The sequence below is a fragment of the Sparus aurata genome, chromosome 16, assembly GCF_900880675.1.
Source record: "Sparus aurata chromosome 16, fSpaAur1.1, whole genome shotgun sequence".
NCBI lineage: Eukaryota > Metazoa > Chordata > Actinopteri > Spariformes > Sparidae > Sparus > Sparus aurata.
Window position 1 is genome coordinate 6,051,533 of NC_044202.1, and position 20,013 is coordinate 6,071,545.

The 20,013-nt window shown below is 42.3% G+C and overlaps 3 protein-coding genes across 4 annotated transcripts; 1 reads left to right on the forward strand and 2 right to left on the reverse strand.

The window, feature by feature from the left end:
• Window positions 1-95: 95 nt before the first annotated feature.
• On the reverse strand, window positions 96-9,266 carry coq8ab (coenzyme Q8A, genome duplicate b). Its single transcript, XM_030392283.1, has 15 exons — window positions 8,987-9,266; window positions 8,508-8,663; window positions 7,128-7,427; window positions 6,971-7,037; window positions 5,501-5,572; window positions 5,273-5,398; window positions 3,936-4,021; window positions 3,703-3,843; window positions 3,545-3,626; window positions 3,305-3,398; window positions 2,307-2,448; window positions 2,020-2,127; window positions 1,857-1,922; window positions 1,438-1,524; window positions 96-786 (listed from the first exon to the last, which is right to left on the reverse strand). Exons 2-15 carry the CDS (start codon window positions 8,640-8,642, stop codon window positions 493-495), a joined length of 1,800 nt encoding a protein of 599 aa, XP_030248143.1. The 5' UTR covers window positions 8,643-8,663; window positions 8,987-9,266; the 3' UTR covers window positions 96-492.
• A 1,227-nt stretch (window positions 9,267-10,493) lies between these two features.
• On the reverse strand, window positions 10,494-13,572 carry LOC115566329 (putative deoxyribonuclease TATDN3). 2 transcript variants are annotated; one of them, XM_030392165.1, is made up of 10 exons: window positions 13,421-13,572; window positions 13,299-13,331; window positions 13,138-13,211; window positions 12,980-13,064; window positions 12,246-12,308; window positions 11,925-12,034; window positions 11,683-11,738; window positions 11,484-11,596; window positions 11,104-11,181; window positions 10,494-10,842 (listed from the first exon to the last, which is right to left on the reverse strand). In XM_030392165.1, exons 1-10 carry the CDS (start codon window positions 13,532-13,534, stop codon window positions 10,699-10,701), a joined length of 870 nt encoding a protein of 289 aa, XP_030248025.1. In that variant the 5' UTR covers window positions 13,535-13,572; the 3' UTR covers window positions 10,494-10,698. The 2 variants fall into 2 exon arrangements, with proteins under 2 accessions (XP_030248025.1, XP_030248024.1); XM_030392164.1 differs by having other exon boundaries at window positions 11,104-11,184.
• Window positions 13,573-13,635: 63 nt separating this feature from the next.
• fuca2 (alpha-L-fucosidase 2) lies at window positions 13,636-19,036 on the forward strand. The gene is made up of 7 exons (XM_030392163.1): window positions 13,636-13,989; window positions 14,960-15,147; window positions 15,601-15,940; window positions 16,024-16,234; window positions 17,237-17,427; window positions 17,600-17,708; window positions 18,420-19,036. The coding sequence occupies exons 1-7, from the start codon at window positions 13,802-13,804 to the stop codon at window positions 18,555-18,557; spliced, it is 1,365 nt and encodes a 454-aa protein (XP_030248023.1). The 5' UTR covers window positions 13,636-13,801; the 3' UTR covers window positions 18,558-19,036.
• The last annotated feature ends 977 nt before the right edge of the window (window positions 19,037-20,013 follow it).

A 20,013-nucleotide genomic window follows, 5' to 3' on the forward strand; every position in this document is an offset into this window, starting at 1 on the left:
TGTTATTACCTGGTGTAAACAGCTTCTTCCGGACAGCTGAGGTCCATTTTTTCGGGGCTTTAAAATAATAAACTGCATTCTCAGGAATGTACAAATCAGTTGCAACAACAGTTTATTTCAACTGACAGATCCTGGTCAGACGGAAAACAGTTCCTCGAACCATAGAGACACGTAATTATTATTATTATTGATATTATTATTGTTATTATTATTAGGTTGTACAATCCGCACAACTAATTCATCGAAACAATACATACAAATAATCTTCACACATCAACTTTGTTCATGTTCGTCTGGATGGAGTCCTGATTGAGATGGAACAGGAAGCACACAGATATGACACTGTTCACAGTTATGTAACATGTGGGCACTATCTGACCCGGGCTGCACAGAAACATCTTCATCGGTAAGAATGTGAGAGTTACATCGTTCAACATACCACAAAACAAGGCGAGAAAACCCTGATTTTTAACCGGAAAAAAAACTTGAGCTTCAGTGTGTCGATTCAGGCCGTCCGTCCCTCCAGTAGTTGCTGTAGGCGTCCTGGAACATGTTCGTACAGGCTACTTTAGCTTTGAGTTTGGAGCAGATGAGGAAGGAGCCGCCCATCTTGCGGTGGAGGGAGTACGTCTCCTCGGGAGGCGGCGTGAGTCGCTCTCTCAGCATCACGGGGATGAGGCTGTGGATCCGCTCCGTGGTGCTCTGGGTGCCGAAGTCAAACGGCTCGGAGGAGGAGAAGGCCTCCCCGAGGATCATCACCGCGTCCACGTGGGCGTTCTCCATCGCCTTGTCACAGGAACACAGAAGTTAGTCGACAAGTATTACTGTTGGTGATTTTATTTGTACAAAGCGTCATATCTTGTGTGCTTACTACATGTTTTGTTTGTTGCATTTTAACCATGTGAAAGTAGCCGAGTAAAAAGGACAATGTCTCTTTGTCTCAATGTCTTCTTCACAGGCGCTCTGTACCGACCAGCTCTTTCTACATTTTCTGGTTTCTGATTAAATTTTTGTGTAACCGACTCCTTGAACAAAAATACAGCACCTCATTTAAATCAATATACTTTTACCTTTTTAGTAATTTAAGAAATTTACACTCAAACCTCCCAACATCTACTTGTTATTTTCAGCTAACATTCTCCTTGTATTTCTTTGCCGAGTTCATGGTTTGTAACGCAGGATGACAGAAAGGGAGGAACAGTTGATGTAATTCCTCCTGGTCACCAGCAGAGGTCGATGTCTGCGAAGGAGTTTCATTAATTGTTCAAATCAGTTCATCCTTTGTGTAATTTAAGGCCCACTGTTGAGCTTTGGAGGAGAAATTTAAACTCAGCATTTTAATAATTACAGTATTAATGAGATAATAATACAAACTCAAGTTTTTAAAGTAACGGTGCGATTACACTCTGTTGTGGTTCGAAGTGAAGATGTTCTCACCTTTGACTCGTAGCCTGTGAGGAACTTCATGTCTCTGGATCTCTGCAGGACGCCTTCTCTGTCCTGATTGGCAGCCGCATTAATTATCTGATGAAATTAATAAAAAAACAAAAAACAAATCAATTCTAATCTAATGAAATGTTTGCCGGCATGAAAGCAAAGCACATTATAGGTCTTTATCAAGGATTTGAGTCATTTTAAGCCACCGACGTCCAAAACAATTGCCTGAATCTGTATAAAAGTGTTTGAGTGCGCTTGTTTTGTCATATAAAAAGATTAAAAAAAAATGTTAATTAAAGGGAAATGTTCTTGTAAAACTGGAATCATTTGTGTATCTTGTGTCATAATACCACAATAAAGTGTAAAATGATTGTAACTGACAGTGTTTCGCTTTATGTTTCTGCTGCAGTGTTTCTCACCTCGATGTAGGTGTCGGTGAAACTCTTATCGAATCCTCGCGTAGCTCCGAAATCCAACAGCGCCACCTGAAGACGTGAAACACAGAAACAGACTGTAGAGAAAAAAAAAAGGGGGGCGCACAAAATAATCACGCACCGACAGTGTGACGGGGACGAAACTGACCTTGTGAGCTTGCGGGTCGAAGAAGAAGTTGGACCAGTTTGGATCCGTCTGCATGTATCTGAACTCAAAAAGCTCCCTCAAGCACAACCTCAAGATCTGCTCGCAGATCTGTCGGCAAGAACAAGAGCCAAGTTTGTGGAAAAATCTCCTTGAATTACAATGAAGGGGAATATGACTCAGGGGTTTTTTAAAAAGGTGGCATAAACCTGCATTAGGCCTCTGAAGTCTTGGCAGTGCGCAGGTGTAAATTGTACTGTAAGCTGTGTTGGAGTTCACGGCGGTCGTACCTCATTCCTGAGCTCCTGGGAGAGGTCGGTGGCCTGGTCCAGAGGGAAACCGGGCACCAGCGCTGTGGTGAGGACGTGCTGGCTGCTCAGCTCGTCGATCACATCGGGCACATAGAAGAACGGGTGATCCTTCAGCAGCACTCTGACGCGCAGAAACGATGAAAAACGTTAAAGACGGTAGTCAGAATGTCGGCTGACTCATCGTGCGTCACGTTAAAGGATAAGTAGACGCTAAAATGCAAATTCAGTCGTTAACGACCCTTACTCACTCTTGTCATGATGGAAAGAGTTTCATCGTCCAAAAACATTTCTGGAGCTTTACAGCAAAAAAAAGTGTTGCAGGATTCTCCTAAAAACAACTGAAGTAGATGGAGACTTGTTTCAAAATGGAAAAAACAACTGAAATAAAATATAAAAATAATTCGCTCGTCTCTGTAGCTGCTAAGCTAAACGCGTTAGCACACACCCTCTGTGTGATGTGGGTGCGAGAGCTCGACCACCTATAAAGGGTGTAAATAACATCATGTCAATTTTGGATCTCAAGGCTGCACGGCTCTTCACTCGGAGCCATTTTAACGTTGTTTTCTGTTGTTTTGTAACATTTTAAAACAAGTCCTCATCTACTTCAGTTGTTTAGAAAAATTCTGTTTTGCTGTGAGGCGAACTACAAAACTTCACCGACTTTCCATCAGAGAGTGAGTGGAAAATTACTGCGTTTGCATTTTTGGGTGAATTCATCCTTTAATTCACATCTCCTGGTTTACCATCTGGCACGTTGCACAGTTTCATTATAAGTCACACTGTTAAGTTTTGCACATTTTGTGCAGCTTTTTCTTTTTTCTTTCTTTTTTCTGCTTGATCTTCAACTTTTCATTCTTATTTTATTTCACTATGTTACACAACAAAACACCAATATAAATTCCTTGTATGTGAAAAACTACGACTAAAACTTCTGGCTCTCTTCAGTCTGCGTGGCATCAGTACGTCAGAACACTTACTGGAACTTTTTGGCACATCTGGCCTCTCGTATGTAATCACACTCCAGCGCCAGCTCGCGGCTCATGACCTCGATGAGGTGTTCAGGAAACAGACCTGCAGAAGACAAGAAATGTTAAAACAGCTGAAAATTACGACATTCAGGCCGCTTGCGTCGGTCCGTCTGTTGACTGTAGCAGAGTCACAGACGTCACACAACGGCTGCTGTTATCATGAAGAAGATAAAGACTCAACAGTGTTACCTTCAGGCAGCGCGTTGCTTAAACTCAGAGCGGTCATGATGTTATTCACGTCACTGTCGATACTCTTGGCCACTCCGGGGTACTGAAGGAACAGATGTGATGGTGAGATCTCTGTATTCCATCACAGTTCACTCCTGTGTTTTAACTGCTGGCCTCACCTGAATCTTCATGGCGACCTCTCTGCCGTCCTTCAGTCGGGCTAAATGCACCTGACCGATGGACGCCGCTGCAAACGGCTTCTCCTCAAAGTACTCCAGCTGGTCTCTCCAGTTCGGGCCGAGGTCGCTGCTGATGGCTTTCTGCGGAGAGAGGAGAGGAAGTGTCTCGCCTGTGACGTCAGTCTACAGAGTTTGTGTTGTTTACTGCAGCTCTCTCTCTATAAATACTGTACCATCATCTGCTTAGAGGGCATGAAGTCTGCACTCTGACGAACACGCTCGAAGATTTTGGCCAACTGAGGGTTGATGAAGGCGTCGTCTGAGAGGAGAGGAGACACAACGGAGACAAGAGGAGTGAAAATGATCAACTGGGATGAAAACACTGAGGACGATCAGTTTGTGCCTAATAGTAATTAAATCTCAGTCAGAGGTCCGCAGCTGTTCTTCTGAAAAATGCATCTTGCTGGGTGCTAATTTGCTAATTTTGTGGATGGAGCTGCAAAAAATATGGTCAACTTTCAATTACATCAACGATCATCAGTGCAAGGACAAACTTTTGAAGTTAATAGTTTGGACGATAAAAAAAAAAACTATGAAAATGTCTAATTTAGCCCAAAAATATTCAGTTCATTACTTTACTCGCATTAAAACAGCTGACAGGAATTTTGTTTTGGTGAGCTCACATAAAACAAAAACGACACCGCGACGTTAAACAAGTGATGAAAACAAACACGGATCATAGTCCACGACAAAGGTAATAAAATAATAAATAAATATAACAAGACGAGTTCAGTTCCTCTGAAGGTCTCAAACAATTGTTCCAGGTCTCAGAGGGACAACAGAGATAAAGGTAACAATCTGTAACCGGGTTGCAACGTTTAATTAACTTAACGTCGTTTAATCTGTTGATTAAGGGATCAGCTGATCAAAAATAGCCCAAAACGATGATCTCTCTTGTTTTGTCCACAACCCAAAGACACTTACTGTCAGAGAGGAGGAAAGAAACTGGAAAATATTCACATTGAAGGCGCATAAATCTGATAATTTTGACTTTTTCCTCTTTAAAAATGACTCAAACCAATTAATCGTTTTGTAAAATAGCTAAATCACGCAGCTCTAATTCGAAATCCCTGAACAACCTTACAGGTTTTTTGAAAGATCTCCAGCGTTTTTATCCTCCAGAGAAACAAACTCTGTGACTCGACAGTCATGATAATTCGCGAGAGGACAAACCGGGGCCGTGGACACCTCAGAGCATAACAACACGTTACAGTAAGTGTGTCTTTAAAGTCAACAACACCACAGTGTCAGTTTAGCCTCGGCCGCCTACAATGGCTCCGCTGGAATGGCACTTATTGTGTTCAGCTGGCCCGGCGGTTTATTTCAGGAGATGACATTTCTGTTTGCCAGAAACAGGATGAAGTCTTGTTGTGAGGCAGCGGGCGGCGGTCGAACGGTCTGTGAATGTGGATTTACTGTCGGTGACATGTCTGAGCCGTGCGCGTGAGGTCCTCGTGTCCTCGTGCGATAACTGCGATGCATCCGAGGACGCGTTCTGATGATACTTCACCTTGGATACTGAGCATCTGCCCCAGCTTGAGAGCGGCGCCTCGGACTTTGCAGAGAGTCCGGACGATTCTCTCAGCGTTGGCTTCGGAGAGGAAGGCACTCGAGTCCAGGATGGACTTCTTATCGCCTGAGAAACACACACACACACACAGTATTCAGTACAGGTGACACTGAATTAAAACTCCCCCAGGCGGCCCATCACTAAAAACACTGATGCTCCTGTCGTCACCTTGTTGTTGAGGTTTCAAACTCTTCTTTGCCACCTCGGCGATCGCCCCGAGGCCGAGGCCGACGGCCAGACCTGCAGAGACCGACGAATACAAACACGATTCATAAACTTCCTTTCAATTCACAGGCATGTTTTGTCTATGAGTGTCGACAGTGTTTACCCTCGCAGTGCCCTTCTGTGCATTTGATAACAGCAGCGACACAAAAAAAAAAAGGACGTGATAACAGTAATCAGTAACTGAAGGCGGGTCTAATGGGAGCCGCTGAGAGTTCAGGGGTAAATTAAGGCCAAGAAGGAAACTGTGCGTGTGCTGCCCTTTGGTGAGGAGAAGGCTGATAGTCGACGACAGGTTTGATATCCGCTGGACTGTCAGGCACGACTCTGCGTGTCCCTGAAACATTTTCTCAGCCACTGATACTCCGTCATTCCAGCGCTGGGAAGGAGCACGTCAGCAGTTCCCACAGGCTGACCTGAGGTCTGCAGACTGCTGACCGAGGTCGCCAACCCAGAACCACTTGACTAAATCCAAGATTACACTTCAATGATCAAAAGCAAATAAATAAACAGCAATTCTATTTTTAAAAGCTGGAAACACAAAATCCTGCAGAGCGACTCGTTAGTCTCCCATGAGCCTTTGCAGCTCCGGAGGAAGAGCCAGCAGCATGTTTGCACAAGTGCTCCAAATTCAGTTTCTGGCTCATTTCATGTGTACAGTTATAAATAAATAAATAAATAAGTAGCAAAGATAAGTAAAGTAAGGATTTCACTTTATATTTCTTAATTAATAATTTATTTAATTGTATTTGTTTTTTAAATAATCACACGACTACTTTTTTTGCTTAAGAAATAACTTAAAGTATAAATCATTTAAATTTAAACACTTTCAATCTACTGACCAATCCACTGATCGCTTCAACGCTTCACACACAGAAATGTGTTGTTTAATATAAAATTATGATTTTTCCAAATGGAGGCTGGTGTCTTTAGTGAGACAGTCTGTTTCTGTTTCTCAAAACAATCTGCTCTGCCAGTGTTTTATGTTATTTATGTTAGAAGATGATAAATCTGTGAGTGCCGTGTGTGTTTTGAATCATCCTTCATCAGAGGAGAATTACGGTGTTTAAGATTTCTAACTTTGCACGTTGATACTAAAGCAGCACTGGATATAAACACAACTTTTGTTTGTTGATAAGATCAATCCACAGGAAAGCTTTGAGATTTAAGAAAAAACTTGAAGTTGAATTCTAAAAATAATATATAACCATTAAACATCCTTCACGTCGAGCGGTTCATGAAAATCAACATGTCGAATGTTTCTTCTCATTTTTACACTTTTGCCTCCACCAAGTTTTAAACATAAACCTTTTTTCTGCTCTGAGGATTCTAACTGGGATCTTTATGGTCCTGAGGATGTTAAAAACTCTCGTCACTTTTCTTTGGCTTTTCTCTCACACGACCAAATACACCCACCTCCAAAGTTCACCAGCCTTCCTATCCGGGTGACGGGCACCTTCCTCTCTCTGGCTCTTTCACTGAGCTGGAAAACAGGACGAGAACTCGACGTTGAGGACAAATCAAACTGAAATACTGATCTCTTAATAAATGAAAACGGTGTTGTAGTGTTTACCACTTGTTTGTGTTTCTTCACGTCTGTTTTCTTGCCGTTTTCTGCTTTATCCACGTCCGGCGACGTCAGCCGCCCCACTGTGGACGAGTTGTCCTGGTTGAACAACCTGGTGTGTCCGGAGAACAGCTGGCTCGTCCAGTCCCCGTGGACCTTCCTGGAGCCGGTTCTTCCGCTGCAGGTTCCCTGTCCGCCGTTCACACTTCCAAAGAAGCAGCCGCTGAAACAAGCTCCCATCGTCGAGTACCTGTGAACCTGAGCCGCTGTGACTCGGTGGACTTGTTGCCATTTGCTGAACGTCTCCTGGAAGACAAGACGTGATTAATGAGTGGGTGTTAAAGGAGTAGTTCAACACTACAAGAAACATGTTTATTGGTGCTCTAGCACAGAGGTAGATGAGTCGATTAATACCACTTTCATGTCTGTCGGTTAGCTTAGCTTAACAACACACTGGAAATAAAAGAAACAGCTTGCACGCTCTGATAAGAGGCAACAAAATCCACCTACAGGCACCTTCAGAGATCACTGATTAACATGTTGTATCAGCTTTGTTTGATCAAAAACTAAAACGCTGCTGGTAGAAGGATTCTGTGACTCTTGCACACATCCAGGCCAGTTGTTTCCGGTCTTTATGCTAAGATAAGCTGCTGGCTGCAGCTCGTTTCAAGCTGTGAGAGAGTTATCGATCGCCTCGTCAGAGTCTTGGCAGGGAAGCAATAGAATAGCTTTTGTTTTAAAGACTTTGTGGTTCTAGTTGGAGAAGAGGGGATTATCTCACCTCGAGAAGGTGACTGGAAAATAATTACTCTGCTCCACAATCTTTAATCCGTTTTGCTTTAAAGGTCCGGCGTGTGGGACTTGGATGCAGCTAGTGGTTCCTTTAGTCGCCTGAAAGTACATTTCCCCTCCATCTCCGGTCGGCGGTCAACATACACACCCAACAAAAGAGGTCATCTCCACAAACTGCTGCTACGGTTTAGGTTAAAACATATTCTCTGGGCTCCCCTCCTGCCTGTAAACAGTTCTGGACTCTGGGTGTTTATTCCTCCAGAAGGTCTGGCTCCATCCTTCTCCTCAGAAATGACATATTGTGCATTTAAGTCTGAGCTTTTCAGAAGTGAACAAGGTGGAGAACCGCTGACCTAAAGGTTGTTTTAGAAGACTAACTTCCCGTCAGTGTATAAAGTGTAGTTTTAAAAAGAAATAAAAGATCGAGGCGTTTCTTGCCACTTGTTAAGTCGTCAGTAGTTCTATCCCCTCCCCTGTGTCCCTGCACCCCGGTCACTATTGTTGTGGTGATGGTGGCAGAAACAGACACAGAAAGTATTTGGGTTGCATGTTTGTGAAACTCTATCCGGCTCAAACCACAGCCGGCTTGCTCACCCTGGCTGATCCTGCAGCGTGATGGAAGTTGACCAGCCTGTGGTTCCCGGTGCACTGCAGGGCACCCGGCGGAGCTCTGCTGGCCGCCTGCTTCACCCAGGTCAGACCCCTCCACACCACCGTGTCACCTGTCATGGTTGTTGATGTTCAAAAGACCTGCAGGAGCAGAGACAACAGGCCGCTTTAAGGCTGCGAGCTGTGATGGAGGAGGTGAAGCTGATCTAGGATTATGCTGCCATGCTTGTGGGATAAAGAGTCCATGTGCACAGCAACACAACCTAAACAAATAGGCCTACTGATAAAAAAAAAAAAAAAAAATGCATAATTAACTTGTCTGTCTGTGTGAGAGGAGAGCAGAATGAGCACTGAGCAGATTTGAAACTGAACAATGACTCAGTGGCTGATGTGACTCTCAATTAAAACATGAATTAAAGTGACAAAACATGAATAAAAGTGACAAACATTGAACTTCCACTCACCGACTGTACTGCAGACGTCCTCTCAGCTCCTCCGACTCACACTGCGCATCGTGCACGGCAGCACGCGCCTCCGTTCACCTTGATTTGACTTGACACACTTTCTTGTGAAGAGCTCGACTCCAGCAGGCAGCGCGGCGCCGGCGAGGCGGGCGACCCGGGGGAGGTGTCACAAACACGGGCCAATGAGGCGAAGATCGACCGCCTGCTCCGGGTGTCAACAAACCTCCACACTGGCCGGACACGCTGTCAGTCCGCCGCTCCGCTGTGAGGCTGTGGCGGCTGACGTGTCCGCGCAGGGCGGTCCGTGAACTCCACACGTGCTGCGTTCACGTTGTATCAGACTTCACAGATCTCGACTTTTTAAGGAACGAGTATCTATGGAAGACTATTCCAAGAATAAAACAATATGAAGACGTAGCTTGAAAAGCTTGAATAATTACCATACGAAGTCATAATTATGATAAAAAAAGTTATAATTACAAGATAAAGAGTTTAAATTGTGAGATGCAAGGTTATAATAACGAGGTAAAAAGTTGAAATTATCAAATAAAGTTATAATAATTAGTTCAAAAGTCAGAATTATGAGATAAAAAGTGTCAATTACGAAAAAAATGTCAAAAATATAAGATAAAAAGTTAAAATTAAAGTCATAATTATTAGATCAAAAGTAAATCATAAGATTTAAAAAGTTGACATAGAGAGAAAAAAACAGTTGAAATCCAGGGATTTGACATTATAACATAAAATTCACAATTATTGGATTAAAAGCTTAAAATTATCAGATAAAAAAAATATATAAATATGAGAATAAAAAGTCAAATTTATCTCATAATACTGACTTTCTATCCCATGATTATCACTAACCTTATGATTTTTTTTTCTATATCAAGTCTACTTCAGTTCACTTTAGTTGTAATCAAAACTCACAGTAAGGTTAAATAAAGATGTTAAGAGGGTCTTTTATGGTGGGAAACACCAAGGAAGTTAACTATGATCAGGTTGGAAAAGGCTGTAAATCAGCATTTAGATCATTAAATGACATTAAACCTTTTAAAACAAATGTACAGTCTGTCAGAAGTGATATAAATGTGGCGTACTCTACAGCAGGATGAAAAGTCAAATCCTAAACCTCAGAGCTCAAAGGTGGGATCTCATGAAGAGCACTTGAAGGCAGCAATACAACATACAGCTGTGAACTGTGAACTGATCCAGGGCCATTAAAGTTTCGCTGTGGCAGCTAATGACCAGAGAATGAATCACCTTTTTAATGATGAGCAGCAACAGTGAAACAAATAGTTTGAGGGATGAACTGAGTAAATGATATCACTGCTATGTTTAAATCCACTGATGGGAAATATGAGAATGAAACATTCACTTCACGATGACACAAGTGCTTAAAGGTGTGACCGTGATGGATGTCAGCTGTTGTTTTTGTTACATGACGAGGCGTTTAGGTAATGTAGGATGTTTCGGATGCGTCAGCCTCCTGAAAGATATACAACGTGTGTGTGATACCGTTAAGTCATCTTTCTTTATTTAAGAATAAACGGAGATAAATAAATGAGCTTTCAGCACTCAAGTCCAGTTACACCTCCTCATCTTACTTATTCACACTTCAGGGGCGTCTTGGTTCAATCAGACGTCCACATGAAGTTACACGGACGTATAATTCAAGATATTCTAGACCGATGAAGTAAACATTGAGGGCTTTGTCAGGGTCTGATGGCAGATTTTAGCTTCGGGAAGAGTCGGAGAGCGTTCTGCGTCGTCACCTCCATCACCGTCTGCAGCGACACTCCCTTGATTTTACTGATGTACTCGGCAGAAATACAGATGTTTTTGGGCTCATTTCTCACCTGCAAGAAGAATCTTACATGAGTGGCTGAACAAGATGTTATTTCATTGTTATGTGAGAAATATAAGATGTGATTTTAACCGTGTGTCACAAAAAGGAAACGCCATCAAGATAATATAAATATTCTACAAAAATATACAAAAACAACTCAAATTACTGCTTCAAATCAAAAAACGAATAAATGGTTATCACAGCCATAAACTGACTCCTGGGAAAAATCCTCAACACCTCTATGTTTTTCTTCGGGAACAAAATACTTTACCTGCTTTTCTGGCCCGAGAGCAGGTGAATCTGTTTCCAGACAGATGTTCTCTAACGGCAGCTGTTTCACAAGCTTTTGCTTCTTGGTGGAAAATACACAAAGAGAAGCATCATTAATCATTAACATTCAATGTGATAAAGTCAACCAATAAAAACAAAGTAAACATGTCAGTGATATCTGTAGAGCATGTGTCAGTAGTATAGCGTGTGAACTGTACATACTCACATAGAAAGGGCAAAGATATTCTAACTATTTGCAAGTATGTCTGTAAAGTCCACGTTTTTGTCACAAATAAGAACCTGTATGTGTCTTAGTGTTGCTGAGGGTGGGTTGGGTTGTGATACAGTGTGAATTTAACACGATCAGGTGTTCTGCTGCACCTGTTCGCTCCGTATTATAGATGGCGGGATGGAAAAGAAATATCCAGCCTTCACTCCCTCCATGGCAACGGACGGTTTCCCATCGAAAGCATGAAGCAGGGCCTTCTCGACACCTAGTGACGATACAGAGGTACTGCAGCTAAGTATTCAAGTTACCAGTTGTGAACAGGCACATTGATAAATTAAGCTGAGCTGTTACCTTGCTCTTTCAGGAGGTGGATGGTGGGTCTTCCTGCAGAACGTGAATGAACATTTCTAGAAAATAAAAAAAAGTATTCTGGAAGTCATTTGTTGGAACATAAATATACATTTCCACTCGATGTTTCTGCAGATCAATTCAACTTGATTTGTAAGGCAGTGATACCAAACACACTCAGATTACAAATCATATTATCTTAAATAAAGGTTTAATATCATCTACATTACTTAAGTGTGACTCACAGAGGGAGATCCAGTTCTTTGGCTATCTGGGCCTGACGAATGAGGACCTGCCTTTGGCTGTCTTTGTCGGCGTCACAGTGGACATATCTGGGCGTGAAATCCAAACCAACCTAGAACAACAAGCATAGAAAAAAAAAAAGTGTAATTGTTTGATAAATGGTTTATAAAGCACTTCATTGTTTGTTAAACGTGAAAAAATAATCAACTATTAAATAACTTTAAATGTACTATTTATGTGACTCAGTTAACAAGAAAGTCAAGTTAATCCAGGATGTCACAGCGCTATTCAGGTAAGTCACATCAGAGATATTGGATCATTACCTCCCCAATGGCCACAAGCTGGTCTTTGTATTTCTCTATTATAGGCAGAGCAGCTTCTAGATCCTGCATCGAAGACAGAAGGAGGTTTTCACTCATTATAACGTGACCGCTGCAGCAATTCATCCAAACTACTATAACAAAACATTTTCTTATTATGCCTAGAAAACGTCCAGGTGATGAGACATCTGTCTGTAAGATTTCTGCCACCATTTAACATGAATGCTGAGATAAGATTAGTGTTTGAAAAAAAAAAAAAAAATTGGTAGCAGTGTGTCCGGAAACAATGTCCCTGTTACTCTGACACCACTGGGAACAGTTTCTACTGCGACTTCCTGAGTTCTCACAGAAAATACTGACAGTAAATTACTTGTCTTTAAATCTGTAAACATGTTAGGTCCCCGATACTTATTAGATCTCCTGACCTGCTGGTCCTTTATTTCTGGCTACACACACAGAATAAGCTAGACTGGTGAATCTGCCTTTAGCTTCCATGCTTCTCAAATTGGACCAAAAGCACTAATAGATTAATGACTTGAGACAGAGCTACATTCTTTTATATTCAAGCTAAGGCATCAACCAAAGTCCCCAGTTCATATACAGTATATATACACAGTGTGTAGACACAGTAGAGACTGAAATAACAACATTAAAATGACCAAATTGAGAAAGACTACGTTTTTTTTATGAGTTAATGTTGACACCACTGCTGTAAACACAGTAAGAAAGGACTCCACCTGGACAGAAGCCCCCCTCTGCTGCTCTGGGGAGACCTCCTGGACAGGGTGGACTCCAAGGCAGGGAAAAATAAAACCTGGAAATCTGTGGGAAAGTGAAAACGTTAGACAAACAGACGTGTAAAATTAAAGTTAGGTCACTCAAATATAATATTTACCTCCGTGACAGCTCAATAATCTTGTCAAATTCTCCAGCATGCTCGGCCACAGCTAACAGCGCCAACAACCCAGCCTTGGGAAAAAAAATAATAAAGCAGAGAAATTAATTAAATACAGACTTCAGTAAACAAAATCTGGACACTTAGCTGAGGTGGCTCACCTTCTTCGAACTCTCAATCACCTCCTCTATGTCCTGACAACGGAAAAAAGGAAACGTTAACGCCTGAAAAGACATTTAAAAGATAAAAACATTCACTTTTATTCTTTAAATCGTGACCATACCTTGTCAAAATCCCCTGAAGAGATGTGACAATGACAGTCAACGTAGCCATGCATGTGTACGGCGCTCGGAACCAAAACATTGGCTTCTTCCGGGTTGGAAGGCGGAGTGCGCATGCGTGGTTGTGAGGAACGCCAGATGTAGAACGCGGCGTTGCCCGGGAAAGCGGGGTTCCGCTAAACTGGTCGGTTTAACGTCACCTGCGGCTTGACGGTAAACAAATCAAATACCCGCAGTGTTTGTAACGACGCTTCAAGGTGCCACACTACAGTTTAGTTCTCTTCCTCGTTCCTGTTGTTGTGGCTTTGTCTCTCCCTCTATCATGTGATAGACACCCCGTGCTCCGGATCCGTGTATCACTTCGACTGGTTGTTCGACTTGAAATGGGTTTGTTAACCGTGTATGTCGTGTTATCGATGCTGTTGATCGGCGTCAGCAGGTGCAAATACGAGCCAAACTGGGAATCCATCGACTCCAGACCGCTGCCAGAGTGGTACGATCAGGCCAAGTTTGGCATCTTCATACACTGGGGCATCTTCTCTGTTCCCAGCTTCGGCAGCGAGTGGTTCTGGTGAGTTCTGTTTCCATTTGTAACAACTAAGTAACGCATAATAACAACCTGATTTAAACTTTAAAAGACCAAAGTTGGGGCAGGGAGGAGGATAACACCTGCTGCTGGTATTCAGGAAACAACAGGCATAGAGAAAGATACAGTGTTGATTTATTTCCTTCATTATTGTTCATGTTTCGTAGAGTTTTCCCAGGTGTCTTGTTATTTTACAGGCTTAAATGTTCATCTTGATCACCTGCTGATGGAAGATCATGTGGCATCCTCTGAGGATACTAAATGACTGAACTTTAAAACTATAACTTGTGGGTTATTACAGGGTTATATTATAAAATTCAGTGTTGTCAACTCAAACTACAGTCATGCAGTTTCTGCAGGATCTGCAGTGTGAATGCTGGACGTTGAAATCCCGACGCCTTGCTGCATTTCTGGCTGTAAAAGTTGGATAAAACTCATCAATGGAGTTTCTGGTCAGACCTGTTCTACTGGAACCTCATCGACCGGATTCTGGGGGGTTCCTGTCCTGCGCTTTTGCACAAGGATCCTGTTTCAGTTGGCAGAAGTAGTTTTTGAATGTTGTTTTATAGGTTAGAGGAGTTAAACGACTGGTCCCCTTGGCACTTTACATTTTTCAACCCTTCTAAAAAAATAAAAAAAAAGGCCTGGAGTAGATAAAAATGTAAAAGAGCATGAATAGTTGGAGAGGGCAGAAAGGGATGCAAAGTGGCAAGAAGTATGCAAAACATAGTGTATGCTGGGAGATCAACGGCATGGCTGCACCACGCTGCTGTGTTGAGCTAAAGGCAGGGAAATTCTGTCTATTCATTTTAATGAGGAAGTATTATAGCATGTTTTGGATATTATAACATGTGACTGACTACTGACTAATCAAAAAACATGCCTATCTATCTATCTATCTATCTATCTATCTATCTATCTATCTATCTATCTATCTATCTGTCTTCTGTTCCAGGTGGTACTGGCAGAAACAAAAACAGAAGCCGTACGTCGACTTCATGCAGAAGAATTATCCTCCGGGCTTCACCTATCAAGACTTCGCCCCGCAGTTCACTGCCGAGTTCTTCGATGCCAAAGAGTGGACGGACATCTTCGCCGCGTCAGGAGCGAAGTACATCGTCCTCACCACCAAACACCATGAAGGTACAGAGCAGGGTCAACCCGTCTCTCGGTCATTTACAGTAGAGCTTGATACTTTTTTCAAACATAATTGGAGTTGAAGTGCAACACATCTGTGCAGGAGACAGGGGTGGTTCTAGGAGGGGCCAACAGGGGCCAGTGCCCCCGTAACTCTGAGTCTGGACCCCCCTGTGGCCCCCCTGGCAGGGAGTCTGCATTAATAATACAATGACAGATTTCTTTCAATGATTTTGTTCTGAAGGGAAAGGCAGAAATAAAATGTCTCAGCAGTTTACTACCCAATCAAAATTGTTGAAATTGTAAACACTGCTTTGTCTGAATGAGGGATTTATCCTTTTTTTCCGGGTCGTATGTGCCCCCTAACAAAAAAGCCGGCCCCAACCTGGCCCCCCTATGAAAACTGGTCTAGAACCGCCACTGGCAGGAGATGAACAGTTGTATCACTCTGTCTTTCAGGTTTCACAATGTGGGGCTCCAAAAACTCCTGGAACTGGAACGCGGTGGACGTTGGGCCGAGAAGAGATCTGGTGGAAGAGGTGGTGACTGCCCTCCGTGGTAACAGCGACCTGCGTTTAGGGCTGTACCACTCTCTCTTCGAGTGGTTCAACCCGCTCTTTGAACAGGACGCTGCCAACGTCTTCACCACAAACTACTTCCCCACCACCAAAACTCTGCCCGAGCTGTACGAGCTCATCCTCAAGTACGAACCAGAGCTGCTGTGGTCCGACGGGGACGGAGACGCTCCTGACAAGTACTGGAACAGCACGGGTTTCTTGGCCTGGCTCTATAACGACAGGTGATACTGTGAAACTGCACCCAGCAAGTGTTTGATTAGATCAGTCACAGCCAGCGTGGCGTTAACCTGTTTCTCCTTCACAGTCCCGTACGAGACACGGTGGTGACCAACGATCGCTGGGGCTACGGCTCCATCTGCACCCACGGTGGATACTACACCTGTGCCGATCGCTACCAGCCGGGACACCTGCTCAAACGCAAGTGGGAAAGCTGCATTTCCATCGACAAAAGGTCCTGGGGCTACAGACGAAACGCTCCTCTCAGCGACTACCTCACCACCGAGCAGCTTGTGGCGGTGAGAGATGAACGTCCATGAATCTTACCATCAAAACAAAAGCATTATGCATCATTAAATGGCTTACATGCATCGAGGACTTAGATTAAAAACTGTGGTAATGTGTGAATTTATGGTAATTGTCAAACATCAACAATAACCTCTGAAGAGATTTCTACCATCCCGGGTTTAGGGTGTAGAAAAATGTGAAAAGGCAAACTGTGCATGAGAGAAAACGCAGCATACAGCGTGGTATTTTATATGTAGTCGTAGAACGAGACTAATTAAAGGTCCACTTACTCAGTTGTCCTGGAGCTGTCCTCATCACACGGTCTTCATCATCAAACTGAGCTTGCTAACTTGCCATGTGAAAATCTTCTATAATTCAGACCAACTTTAAGGGCTCGATTAAACATTTAGCTTCACAGTTCAGTCTTTACTTTAGAAACGTGCAGCAGCTGATGAAGACTGTGAGAAGCGGTCGAAAGCTCCAGAGCGAGTGAAAAAGCCATCGTTTTGCAAAAAAATGTGCTGCAAGTTTATCTCCTTTTTTCATCAGAGTATCAAAAAATAATGGAAAAATGCACACTTAAATCTTTCCGGAGCTCAAGTCACCATTTTTAGATTGTTTCATTTGTTTGAACATCTGTCCTCCACCCAAAGATATTCAGTTTACTACAGACAACAACAACAAAAAAACAGCAACAATCACATTTGAGAGGCTTGAACTTGTCAATTTTTTGGTTAAGAACTGACTGAATGATTCATTTGCTGTGAATATTATTGCCCATTTATTGTTCTGTCTGTCGACTAATGAATTGATCAAATAGTAGTTTAAATCTCGACAAGTTTTTCTGTCTTCCTCTGAAGGAACAGCGCCCTCCAGCTGTGAAGTCTTTCCTGTCAAATCCAGCCCAGGGTCACTTCACATACAGCAGGAAATCAACTTGTAATGATGTATTGATTACACACTTTAACGATTACACACTCCAACATGTGTGTGTGTGTGTGTGTGTGTTTCAGACCCTGGTGGAGACCGTGTCCTGCGGAGGAAACATGCTGATGAACATCGGTCCGACACACGACGGCAGGATCTCTCCCATCTTCGAGGAGCGTCTGAGGCAGATGGGTCAGTGGCTGAAGGTGAACGGGGACGCCATCTACAACACGACGGCGTGGAGGGCGCAGAACGACTCCGTCACTCCCGACGTCTGGTGGGTTCTCGTTTGGGCTTCGTACGTTTGGTTCGCAGTGACCGACACGTTTGAATCAGCTGGTAGATCATGTTTTTGATATTTAAATGCAGAAATCCCTGAATCCTTGTACGGAACGTGAAGGGATGGTGGTTTGTCTTGAAGGTGTCTGACCGTGTCTGATCGTCAACAGGTACACTTTCAGACCGCAGGAGAAGAGCATCTTCGCCATGTTACTGACGTGGCCCAATAATGGATCTGTGATTCTACACGAACCGGTGGTCACACCCAAACAGACTCAGGTAAAACTAGACTGCTGACGTTTAGGGACGTTTCTCTGCCAAACTTATTTTTCAACTGCAAATTTCTCGCTTTGTGCGTCACTTGGTCTCACACACAGATTTACAGAATCCATATAAGAAATATTTATTTATGTGTTCAAAAACTAGTGACAAATTCATCCTGTCTGGATTTTTTAAATCTCTGAAACATGATTTCGTTGAACTCTAAGACTTTACGTCATTTAACAAAGGCAAACAGTGTCTTCATGCATTTATTTTAAGTAACTGTTCCAAAGTGAATGTGGTCGTATAATATCTTTTAGCTGTGACAGTGTCATGTCATATGAGACGGTTTAAGGGCCATAAACTCTTTAACCGTCCTTACAATAATTATATTTCCATGCTGGGTTAGCAGCTTCTTAATGCTGAGTAACTCACTGTACCTGTTGGTGCATGCAGGGATTTAACTAACACTTATTTTCAGTATCCATTTATATAATATTTTATCTCAGTTAAGGTGAAGTTGAGTAAATTGAATGTCAGAAAATAGTCAAAACTGTTTTATTCCGAGGTTAAAATGAACACTTTTGTTTTTTTTAACCCCGGTAATACCGAAAACAAAACGACCCTCACTCCCACCCGTCACTGAATCCTGGGAAACAAGTTCGACGGAGCAGCCTTCTCTCTGCAACATGTCAGACCTCCTCACGTGTTGCTTTTGTTCTAAAAAAGGTGGAGCTCCTCGGTCACGGGTCCGTGCAGTGGGAGCCTGCTAAGCCCAGCGGACTGCGGGTTCTCCTGCCCCAGCTGTCCTTCAGCCAGATGCCATGCCAGTGGGCCTGGACGCTGAAGCTGACAGGTGCCACTTAAAGAGAAGCCGGATCACATGGAGAGGAACGGAGCGAGCGGCGGACCGAAGAGAGAGACGCCGTCCATGAAATGTTACTGTACTGTCTTTGACTTGCACTGTTGAAATACAAAAATGTGTGTTTTGATATTCTTCTACAGGGACTAATGTGAATGTGTATATCAGTTTTTTCTGCACTTTTATAAACATTTTTGTTGGGGGGGCCTACATACTCTGATGTGATTTCCATGCAGTTTGTAGCACCGAACAATGTGGTGCCTTCCGCTTAAAATGTGAAGGGACGTTGAAATAAAATGAATGAAGCCTTCAAGTGACAAATCTTCATTTATATGTAAAAAAAGGGAGAATATCCTCAAAAAGTTTCATGTTTTCTTAGAATTCTCGTGTCAAATTGTGCTGAAAAGTTTTGGGGATCAGATGTTACTTGAAAATAATCCCAACATGATTTAATAACATTAAATGTTCTGATATTTTCCAGTAAGCAGTTGCTGCTCATTTCTTTAATACATTTCCAGGAAACTTACATTTGGTTTTCTAATTTTCTAACGGATTTCTGTCCAACATCTGCAGCCAACAAATATCAAGAATAAAGTGACCAATCTACCACTTTAAAAGTTTCTTTTTATATTAAGAGGCAACAACAGATTGACAAATAAAAAAAAACAGGAAGGAATTTAATATTTACAATCATTTAAGTATCCGTGTGTGACAAAGAAAAAGTCGTGTACTTCCATTTTCTGACCAGCAGAAGTTAGACAGAAACCAGTTGAAATAAAATGAGAAGTTGGACATTTTCTGCTACTGTGATAATAGAATACGAGTCATTTATAAACTGCTTTTTGGAAAACAGAATATTAGTATTAAATATAAGTACTTCTTTCTTTTTTCAGTGTTCATAGAGAGCAATATTTTCATTTAGATGTATAGATAGATAACTTTATTAATCCCCAAAGGGAAACTGAGTTATCATAGCAACTGGTACACTCAGATACAAATACAATCAAAAATACAAGGATAAATATAGAAACAATAAAATACTAAAAAAAAGGTAAGAAGAACATCAGGTGTGAGAGGATAAGATGCAGTATTTACAGTTTATTACTTCTCAGTATCATCTTTTCTTTTCTTTTTTTTATTATTATCTTATTGATGTCAGGATTTAATCCTCTTGCACGTTCATGTTATTGGTCTGTTGTGTTTTTGTATTGTTTCCGGTTTCTGTACTTTTGAGTGTCCTCTGGGATTAATAATGCTCAATTTCGTCTCATTTTAAATACAATTGGGGGTCATTTTCAATAGATTCTGATGTAATTTTTAAAATAAATTTAAAATATGTTGCCTGATAATAACCCACGACTTTCCCTGGCATGTAAAATGAGGTGTTATTGATTTCCGATAACGTCCCTTTGACTCCTGCGCTCCTGGATTATCTCAGGTGTGTCGGCACGTTGGCGCCCC